The 10,697-nt window shown below is 45.9% G+C and overlaps 1 protein-coding gene across 1 annotated transcript in view; it reads left to right on the forward strand.

Annotated features, from left to right (window-relative positions):
* Window positions 1–10,697, forward strand: part of FARP1 (FERM, ARH/RhoGEF and pleckstrin domain protein 1) — a 220,885-nt gene that overhangs the window by 158,280 nt on the left and 51,908 nt on the right. The window contains exons 6-11 of the mRNA XM_077753961.1: window positions 1,011–1,125; window positions 2,001–2,148; window positions 4,635–4,730; window positions 6,264–6,427; window positions 7,114–7,182; window positions 9,656–9,731. Coding sequence (XP_077610087.1) covers window positions 1,011–1,125; window positions 2,001–2,148; window positions 4,635–4,730; window positions 6,264–6,427; window positions 7,114–7,182; window positions 9,656–9,731 — 668 coding nt within the window. The remainder of the gene's footprint in view (window positions 1–1,010; window positions 1,126–2,000; window positions 2,149–4,634; window positions 4,731–6,263; window positions 6,428–7,113; window positions 7,183–9,655; window positions 9,732–10,697) is intronic.

Below are 10,697 nucleotides of genomic sequence, written 5' to 3' on the forward strand. Positions count from 1 at the left end.
ATTGGTGCTCTTTTGTGCAGAGCAAATATTCACGGGGCTTGTGATTTATAGCAACCTGTGGGCCACATCCCGCACAATGAGTGGAGGTGTATTGCCCAAAGTGTGACGGGCTGCTTCACATGACAAAATGAAAGGGACGTATCATGGCAACCATTCACTGGCTTTTACTCACAACAGCTGGGCTTTGGTCATTAGGCTACTTTTTATTAAGCTTGTTACAGAGTCCATATGATTCAAAGAAAACGACTTGCTGTCCCAGAGGTATTAAGTTGATACAAACTGAGCTGGAGCTAGTGTTGTTAAGGTACAATTATTACCTTAAAGGTCTTTCCTTTAGATTTCCAGATCACAGCAATTTGGGGACTATGTAGAGGTTACATGAGAAAAACGGGCCTCCTATTCCTTCTAAATGAAAAATTTGTAAGAAGCTGCCATCTGATCAGTCATTTCTGGCACCAGGACTATAAGAAGCCTCATAAACTTTAGTTGTTTTACTTTACCAAATTACATTGCGTATGTTTATATCTATTTACCGTTGGCTTTTCTCTACATGGTAAAGCCTTTGGGGTTTGCAGTAGTAATTATTATCTATAAGAGTTTCAAAGTAGATTTTTTTGAGTCCCCAAATTCTGGGGCTTATTTAGAAGTCATAAGGTCAAGGTCCACATGTCTAGAATTGACTACCTAGAACAGAAATGGTTCTAGTTGGGAGCGCGGGGCGGGGGCTAACAAATCAGGAATGTGGATGGATGAAGATGGTAATGCAGAAGTTTTCTTTCTAACTGGTAAGGACGAGAGTGGAGACCAGCCTCTTAATTGGGCACAGCTGTTAATTCCATCCTCACAAGGTACCTTCTGGGAGCCAGCCCCTTAGGATGCCCACAGGCTGGGACCGCCTTGTCCATTGCTGTCTGGTTTGCTAGCCGGAGAATGCTGCCCGAGGAATGTAATGGACTGTGAAGTATTATTAATCGTACGTGACTGGGTTTTCTCTCTCTGTTTCTTGGTAGCCGAGATTGGGGATTTTGACGAAGCGTCAGACAGAGAGCATTTAGCAAAAAACAAGTACATACCTCAGCAAGATGCGCTAGAAGACAAAATCGTGGAGTATCACCATAACCACATGTAAGTCCCACGGGTCACTTAGTGTTTCCCTTGAGCGGTTTCTCCCTGTCCTTCCAGCATAGGTGGGTGTAGATGCGCACGCGCGCACACATGCACACATAGTAGCTATTGGGAAGAAATATACAAGGTGTGAGGGAGAAGAGCACAGAGGTTGCTGGGGGCCGTTGTTCCTCACCTTGGATTCTCAAATGCAGGTTCCTCGCTGGTGACCAAAGCTCTAAGATCCTTGCTTGATTTTCTGTGCTACTGGGGTCGGTCTGGAATTGAGGAAACCCATTCCGTGGAATTAAATGGAGAGCATAAGATGAGTGAACAGGAAATCAGGAAAGGGACACGGTCAACTAGAGGCAAAGTAGCAATGTCACGAAACTCTAGCATCTTGGTATCCTCTTCATTTTTGTTTCGTTTAGTTTTGTTTTGATCAGTAAAATATTTTCAAAAGATGCTCTGTGTCTCTTGTTTTTGTTGCTGTTTTTAAGGAGGGTACTTGAGCCCTGGGGATAGTATGCCAGGGTGTTGCCTTGAACTTTGCTTACAAGTTTAGGCCCATTGTAAGCGACTAAAAATGTGTTTGAACACGATGGTATTTTCCTTTTATATGACCTTAAAGGAAACTCTTTGAGATTCCAAAAAACAACTAGACAAACGTGAGACGGACTTTTGGGGTGTTGTGTTACACAGGCAATGATGCTTTTGTCCTAGCTGCTCGACCTTGGGTTGCAGTGAATGGGAGGCTGGGTGTCATCTGATGAAGTAGCTCCATTGTTGGGGATGAAATGCCTTTTTATTTCCCAAGAGAAGTTGCCGAGTCTCAAATTAATAGACACAGGCAATTCATATCACCTGGCCTTTCTCTTTAATTTTTGTTTGGTCAGTGGACAAACACCAGCAGAATCAGATTTCCAGCTTCTGGAGATTGCCCGTAGGCTGGAGATGTATGGGATCCGGCTGCACCCGGCTAAGGACAGGGAAGGTACGAAGATCAACCTGGCTGTTGCCAACACGGGAATTCTCGTGTTTCAGGTAAGAGCATTGAGAACACAGCTCCGTTCCCCTGGTGTTGGAGAGATAAGAGTTGGCCCTTTGGTTCTGATTGCATGTTGGGTGGGTGAAGTTAAGACCTCTGATGGTTAATTTTAGGTGAACAGGGAGAAACTAACCTCACCTTAGGATTTCCATTTCTTTCTAGGCCCTCAGCTTCCAGATTCTATTTCATTTGCCCTTGCTCTGGCTGAGGAACGCACAGTAAAAGATTTGCCTGTTTTTATTGACCTTGCAGGACCATGGGAATCCCTATCAGGGGATTTGTGCTCAAAACACAGCGTCATAGAAGCAGGACTTCAGACCCCCCCAAAATAAACACTTCCTTCACACTGGCACGTGATCCTGATGTGTCCCCTCTTTTTACCTGTTGAGATTTTTTTTAATCAAATTTAGGGATTTTAAAACCTAATTTGGGATTTTTACCCAAGTTTGCTTATTTGTGGCTTCACATATACATAACTTGAAAAGGGTAACATGTACTTTTAAGAGACAGCAGTTTTATAAATTTCTAAAAGGCACGTAATGTAGCAATTTTGAAGCAAAACACTGCACTTGAATTCTTACCTGTGTTTTACTTAAGGACATAGTTTTCTGTACTCTGAAATGTATACTCTTTTTTCTTAATTTTTTAAAATATTTTTTAAATTTTTATTCTTGAGAGAAAGAGAGAGAGCACAGTGGGGGCAGGGGGGAGCAGAGAGAAAGGGAGACACAGAATTCGAAGCAGGCTCCAGGCTCTGAGCTGTCGGCGCAGAGCCCGATGCGGGGCTCAAACCCACGAGCTGCAAGATCATGACCTGATCCAGAATCCAACGCTTAACCTCTTGAGCCACCCAGGCGCCCCATGCAATGTGTGCTGTCTTGATTGCATTGCTATTGTATTCTGATCAGTGCTTCTTTTTGTTTCTTAACAGCTTCATTGAGGTGTTATTGACATAGAATAAAATACACATATTTAAAAACATATTTCATGTGTTCTTATATATGTAAATCCTGAAGCCATCAATGAAATCAAGACAATGAACATATTCATCAGCCTCAAAAGTGTCCTCAGTGCTTTTCTTTTAAACAAAGCGAGTGATCCGTGCTTTGGTTTCGTAGGGGTATAGAGACGTGGGGGTAATCTTCACCAGTTTTTAAGGTGTAGATACATACACAACCTAAAACACTTTGATTTATATTTGGTTTTGGTTATTTTTTCCCTTCGTATTTTACCAAAATAGTCCCAGTGCTTCTCTGCTCTTGTATCCGATGTTTACAACAGACGCTGATTATCACAGGACCCTGTCCCAGGAGGAGTCGAGGTTGGGTTTCATATGAGAGAGTAAGAAGGGAAGGTTTGAAAGCGGTGTACGTATTTGAGGTGACTGCTCTCAACAGTTTTTGACCTGCCAAGATGATCTAGGAGTACTTGAGCGAAACGACAGTAAACCAAGTGTTAAAGTTTTCAGTCCTACTGTTAAATTTTAAAATCAGAACCCTTAAAGGTTTTTTAAAATCATAGGGGGAAGAAGAAGAGCCTCACAATTGAATTAATGTGCTTTGATTATGTTTGATACAATCTAAATATTGAGAATCGCGCAGTAATTTAATCATGTACAAGGGCTGTATCTTGGAATTAATCTTCTCGCCAGTGCCTAATTGTTTCATTCTTACCAATTTAAATAAATGGTCCGGGTGTCCCAGCAGGCTCAGGGGGATTCGGATTTTAGTTGAGATGACAGGACAGATGGGAGCTGGTATCTGGCAGCTTTCGTCTTGCTTCTCCGTCACCCTATCCCTGCACGCCTGACTTTGAGAGACAAGGATGTGTGGGTCCTTCCCAGAGACGGTGCTCTGGTCTAGAAGATGCACCACAGGCCGGCGCTCCCTTCCCCATCCTGCTTGTGCTGATGGGAGCCAGACCAGCGTGCATGATGGGGGTTGATCAACCTGCTGCGTCGCTTTTATGGAAATTTAACAGTCGCTGCTGGTTAAGGCACATGCTGGGGATCCTCATTCTGTCACGTGAACTGTGTGATTTGGGGCAAATTAAAATAAATCCATGTAGCAGTTTCCACAGCTGTAAAAGAGAGATGATAAACCCATCTCACTGGGTTTGCTATAAGGTTTGATAAGATAAGGTCTGTAAAGTCCTTCCCGAGGCACTCAGAAAGTGATGATCACTAATTATTCTGGTTGCCATGGATTTTATTGTTATTTATCTTTCTTTTTATCCTTCCTTTGGCCAGGCCCGCTTCTCTCCCTGGAGGCAAACTTAGTTTGAATACCAAAGTGGATAATTAGTGAAAAATAATGTTCCAGGAACAGGAATCATCCACAGCCGCAAATCCTAGCAAGTTCCCTAGCAAAAGGCATTCTTACCGAGCAGGCGAACAGCGGCTCCCCCCCACGCAAGGCAAACCATGTTCTGTGTTGCTTATTAGGGCGTTTCCTGGCTCACTGGCTGATCCCTTTCTTCTCAGGGTTTCACGAAGATCAATGCCTTCAACTGGGCAAAGGTGCGCAAGCTGAGCTTCAAGAGGAAGCGCTTTCTCATCAAGCTCCGCCCAGATGCGAATGTAAGTGGATGGGGGGGAGGGGGAGGCAGACCCTCGGTCACCACACTCTCACCTGGCTAGACACAGGCAGGGCAAAGGGCTCAGCCCCCCCCCCCCACACCCATGCACTTGCTGGGGCTCCAGCCTCCAGGCCATCCCTTCAAGACTCCTTTCAGCATCCGCAGTATTCGGGGTGTATGAGCCTCCAAATGTCCCCAGCCCTTGCTGCCCTTGTCCCCAAACCTCCGACAGCACATTCTCAGAAGCTAAGCAGGTCCACCCTGTTTTCTGGAGAACCCCTGAGGATGTCGCTCACCCCAGGACCAGGTCAGAGAAAGGAGCATCTCCTTAAATGTCTGGAAATGGCCGATGGCAGAGACAGATGCTTCATTCCTGGTATCCCCAACCAGAACTTGGGAGAGTTTTGTTCCCATGGTTTGAAAAAACAGGAGAAACGGCAGTCTAGCCTTATTGTTCAGCTACAGAATGGATTAAATCAGCATTTAGGGCCTGACCTAGGAAGCAATCACCCATTATAAGTTGTTTGCTATGGGAAAGTGCTTTTGGAGTTCTAGAAGGCTACTTGCAAATGCAGAATGGTCTCAGCTTGTTTGGAAGTTGGGTCTGCCCGGAGCTGTGAGATCTCCCCGAAATAGTTGGAATTGCTGGAAGCTGTTAAGGGCTGTAGTAACCCCTGTTCATATACTAGAGCAGCTTACAGTGAGAGCCTTCAACCTGGGAGCACAAAATTACACTATCCCCTTTCCAGAATCAAAGGACATGTTTTTCAGCCTTGAGTGATCTTTTGTGTTCCAGAAAAAAAAAAAAATTTTTTTCATTTCCTGTGTGGTCCGTGGGGCCACCTGGAGGTTTGAACCATATGCTGCTTGACAGAGAAAAGACTTAGGACCAGTATGCGAAGTTGGCATGAGCCATGAGGGAGAAAACAGAAAGAAGAGTGTGTTTCAGTTATTTTAAGGAGGCAAAATAGGAATTTCAGTACGTGGATTTTTTTTTTCTTAAGAAGGAAATATAGGGGCGCCTGGGGAGGCTCAGTCAGTTGAGCGTCCGACTCTTGGTTTCGGCTCAGGTCGTGATCTCACAGTTTGTGGGATGGAGCCCCGCATCGGGCTCTGCACTGACAGTATGGAGCGTGCTTGGGATTCTCTTTCTCTCGGTCCCTCCTCAGCTTGTGCTCCCTGTTTTCTCTCTCAAAGTAAATAAATAAACATAAAAAAAAAAAAAAGGAAATATAAGCCACATAAAATTTGTGTATGAATTCTGTCACAAGAAATGTCAGGAGTTCTGTGAATCACCCCTCTTTTCTGTTAGCTCCTCTAGGAAATTCTGTGAGGGGAAAATGGTTAAATGATGACAATACATTGTCATTCGGAACAACTCTATTTTACTAACTATGTGAATTTGTGGTCATGCTATAATAAAATGCACAACTGAAATTTTCTTGGACATACTTCTTTTCTGGCCCTTTTCTCATGTGTCAGCCTATTGTCTGTGGGTCCTGGGGGAAAAAAAAGTGGTATTTTCTCTTTTTAGAGCTCGTACCAGGATACCTTGGAATTTCTAATGGCCAGTCGGGATTTTTGCAAGTCGTTCTGGAAAATCTGTGTTGAACATCATGCCTTTTTTAGACTTTTTGAAGAGCCCAAACCAAAGCCAAAGCCCGTTCTCTTTAGTCGAGGGTCGTCATTCCGGTTCAGGTAAGGATTCTACTGCACACCTGTCGCATCTGCCATGGGAACGTCTGTCCCAAGGCTGTCCTCGGTTCAGCAAGGAGATAAGTGGAAAGTTAGCCTCCGGGAGCTACTGCTGATGGGGTGATTGCTCGGTCATTCCGGCCGACTCCTGGCGTCTCCTCGCTGAGTTCTCCTCGAACCTTGGCCCAGAGGCCATTCACCCCATCACAGCAAACTCCAAACAGGACCCTCTAATTCAGAAAGGATTTCCTTTCCCTGGAGAAGCAAGTGTCTTGTTAACATTTGGTGTGGCCTCCTGGAATGTTGTGTACACTTGCCCAGGATTGCTTCACTTTCTCCATCTTTCCGCAAACACTGGAGTGTCTCCTGCCTATCCAGTCCTGTTCTGGGCACTGGGGACAGTGAACAGAATTATCCCTGTGTTCCCGAGGCATATAGACTCTTGCTTGGGGCGGTGGCTTAATAATCAAACAGAAAAATTTATAAGGGAAATGCCAAGAAATGGAATGGACCCACATTTTTCTTAGAGAAACACAAGTTTCTCTTAGAACCGCTTTTATTCCCGGCAGCTGAGAAAGCCCACCCATCTCCCAGTTATGGAAGGAGGGGAGGCAGAGACGGGGTGTTGCGTGTTCAAATAGGAATCCCTTGCCGTCTCCTATTCTTCCCTCTCGCCATCTTCCCTTTAGCGGTCGGACTCAGAAGCAGGTTCTCGACCATGTTAAAGAAGGAGGACATAAGAAAGTGCAGTTTGAAAGGTAAGAGAAACTTCGATGTTACTTCGACTTGACAAGAGTCATTCTCTCCAGGTGACCGAGCTTTGCTCGTAAACCTCCTTCTCCCGGGCCTGGTGAATTCCCGAATTCGTGCTTCACAGTCAACCTGGGCCAGTTTAGTGTTAGGAACGTTCGAGGGCTGGGGCGCTTCCTCAAGGGTGAGATGAGACGGGGACAGACAGGCGGGGCCGAGGGAGGGAGAAGAGGAAGCCCCCAGAGGGCAGGAGGGAAGAGGAACAGGAGATGGCAGTGGGGATAAAGCGCGGTAAAAACTTAGTCTTTGTGGGGCATCGGGGTGGCTCAGTCGGTTAAGCGTCCAACTGAAGCTCAGAGCCTGGAGCCTTCTCTGGATTCTGTCTTCCTCTCTCTCTCTCTCTGCCCCTCCCCACTCGTGCTCTGTCTCTCTCCATCTCTCAAAAATGAATAGATGTTAAAAAAAAAAATTAAAAAATTAATCCTCTCTTTGTCCATAAGTATCTTGGGATTTGAATCAAAAGTATTTCTGTAAACTTTTAACTTGAATACAGCTTGGATGAGAAGAAGCAGGATTTATTGCTGCTGTGAGCAAACGCTTACAGCTCTTGCTATGTTCCATGCACTTTGTGTACAATAACTCAGAGAGCTTTCATACCAGCTCTGTGAGGTCAGTGCTCTCCTAGTCCCTTTTTTTTTTTAATGTTTATTTATTTTTGAGAGACAGAGATGGTGAGCAGGGGAGGGGCAGAGAGAGAAAGGAAGACAGAATCCAAAGCAGCCTCCAGAGTGTCAGTGCGCAGCCCAGTGCGGGGCTCAAACTCCCAAACCATGAGATCGTAACCTGAGCTGAAACTAAGAGTCAGATGCTTAGCCGACTGAGCCACCCAGGTGCCTGTCTCCTGGTCCCTTTATAAAGATGGAGACACCGCAGCTCAAAGAACTCAGGTCCCAGAGCTGGCAAGTGGGCCCTGGTCAACCAGCATCAAAGCCCCCTGCGCAGAGAAGGCTTTGCTACCTGGAGAGGGAGAAGCAGAGAATCCAGAGATTAAGATAAAAGGGTAAAAGGCTGTGGCTGCGCTGCACTGAGGGCTGTTTGGTGCGTGCATGTTGTTTAAAAACATTTTTCTTTTTTATATTTTAATACATCTTAAAATTACAGTGAAGTACAGAGAACACAGTAATCGTCCATATTTCTTTCTGTTTCTGGGTGTTTTTTTCCTTTTTGTGTGTAATTACTGTTGTGCCAGATGTGGCTAAACCCCCTTAACCAACAGCCGCCTGTGTTATTTCCCTTCTCCCCTTCCCAAAGGCAACAACTGCCAACTTAGGCTCTGTGTCTGTCTGTCTCTCTCGCTCTCTCTCTCTCAAAAATAAACATTAAAAAAATTTTTTTAAAGAATATTCAGGATTTCTCTGGGGTGTGCTTTTTCATTGATTTAATCTCACACTGTACATAATTCTGCATCTTGTTTTTTTTCAATTATTTTAGAGAGAGAGCATGAGTAGGGGAGGGACAGAGAGATTGAGAGAGAGAGAGAGAGACAGAATCCAAAGAAGGCTCCAGGTTCTGAGCTGTCAGCAAAGAGCCAGACGCGGGGCTCAAACTCAGGGACCGCGAGGTCATGATCTGATCTGAAGTCGAACGCTTAACCAAACTGAGCCCCCCAGCATCCTGCTTTTTAAACCCTGCCCTGATTTGAAGATCTCTGTTGGTGTTCTTCCGATTGTGAAAGTTTTTCATTATATTTATCTGATTCTCTATTGATAAACATTCAGGCTGCTTGGTATTTTGTTTCACTTTGGCCGAAACAAACTTGCCGCTGTGACCACCCTTGTATATTTGGAGTATTTTGAAGAAAAGCTGAATGTACATTAGCATTTAATCCCTCTGTGTTTATCGTTGCATCATTTGAGTGCCTGAAAAGTTTCTAAGGCCTGTTCGCTGAGGAAGAGGAGGGCACTGACAAAGGAAGGGAACGGATTAAGGAGTTAGTGGCATTAAAGCCAGTTCCTTTTCCTGTGTGTCTGTAAGTTCATTCATGGGGCAGCCGTTCTCTGAACTCAACACTGGGAAAGAGTTTGCTGATGAGCGGTAGTCACCTCTCTTACAGAACTGATCTAGAAAATCGTTTCCCAGAATACATGAACTGTTTTCATATTGTCAGACCAGAACTTGCAATTCAGAGCGTCCTCAGGCCCCAGCCACCTCCCCCTCCCTCCCTTTCCTATACCTAGAAAGGTAATGCGCAATGCCTAGCATTCCTGACCAGCTGTACCATTTGACCAGGAGCAGAGGGTTGCTGAGAATGTTTTCAGGGTTTAAGTAACCCCTGAACCCTGTAAGTATTAAGAAATGGATGGCTGTTTCCAGGAAGCATCCATACACCCTGCTTGAGGTGTCTTCGTATTGAGGAAGGGCATAAGACTGTTATTTTTCATTTAAGAGAACAACTTACGTATCTAATGTGATTTCTCCCAGGAAACATAGCAAGATCCAGTCCATCAGAAGCCTTGCCACACAGCCTACAGAGCTGAATTCAGAAGTGCCAAGACAGGTCAGTAACGCCGATCAACTACTACGGCTGTGTTTTTTGTTTGGTTTGGTTTTTTACCAGACTTTCTCTGCTGAGTACTGTGTTTTATAGTATGCTTCTGCGTTATCTGCCCTTCACCTTCAGGGTTTCTTTTTGTAGAAAAGAGTGTAGTCGTGTGCCCTGGCTTTGAGCACACACGGGCTCTGTGGTCTGTGCACCCCAGCCTGGGCTCAGCCGGCCCTGGAGCGGGATTTCCTGTCCTGCATCCCATGCTTTGGCCCGGAGAAGTTTGCTCTGTTGGCCCTAACCAGCTTAGGCGTAGAACCATCCATGGGAGTCTACAGAGAGGAGCTCAGCGCCAGCCAAAGGGGTGTGGAGAGATTGGGACCTCCTTTGCACCTGATGGGTGTAGCTCCCATTTTCAGGGCCAACGGCAGATCCCTTTATTGGCAGAAGACTGGGTGGTGAGTTCCCAGGGCTCCTGTTACAGGGCAGTGAACACAACTGGCACCAAGAGACATTATCACTCTTGCCCCAAGGGTGATGAGAGCTCGTTTTCCCTCTCGGCTTGGCCCCTGCGTGTGTTTTCAGGGTTTTCTCTACAAGAGAATAAGAACTTTGTTGGGGCAGAACATGAAGATTTCCTTTGTGCGCCTGACCTGCCTGTACCTCCCTTGGAAGTATAGACAAAGGCAGTTTTTGTCATTTGTCTGAAATCCATGTCAACTTGCCTTTCGGGGATCCGGGGATCCGCGGTGTGTTTTCTGCTGCTCCACGGACACCCAGAACCCCAGTAGGAAGGAGCCCGGGGGTCCTCGAGAGCAGAGGCTGCGGCGCACTTGGGCCGCTAGGGACCCTGCATGGTCAGAGAACTTTCTGGACGCTGACCAAACGCACTCGGCAGTGCCTGCTCTCTGGCGGTGCTCCGCTGGAGCCCTGGGGAGGGCAGCCTTGGGGGGCGGGGCGGGGGTGGGGCTTGTGGGTACC

This window comes from Crocuta crocuta, unplaced genomic scaffold (genome assembly GCF_008692635.1).
Source record: "Crocuta crocuta isolate KB4526 unplaced genomic scaffold, BGI_CrCroc_1.0 scaffold31, whole genome shotgun sequence".
Classification (NCBI taxonomy): Eukaryota; Metazoa; Chordata; class Mammalia; order Carnivora; family Hyaenidae; genus Crocuta; species Crocuta crocuta.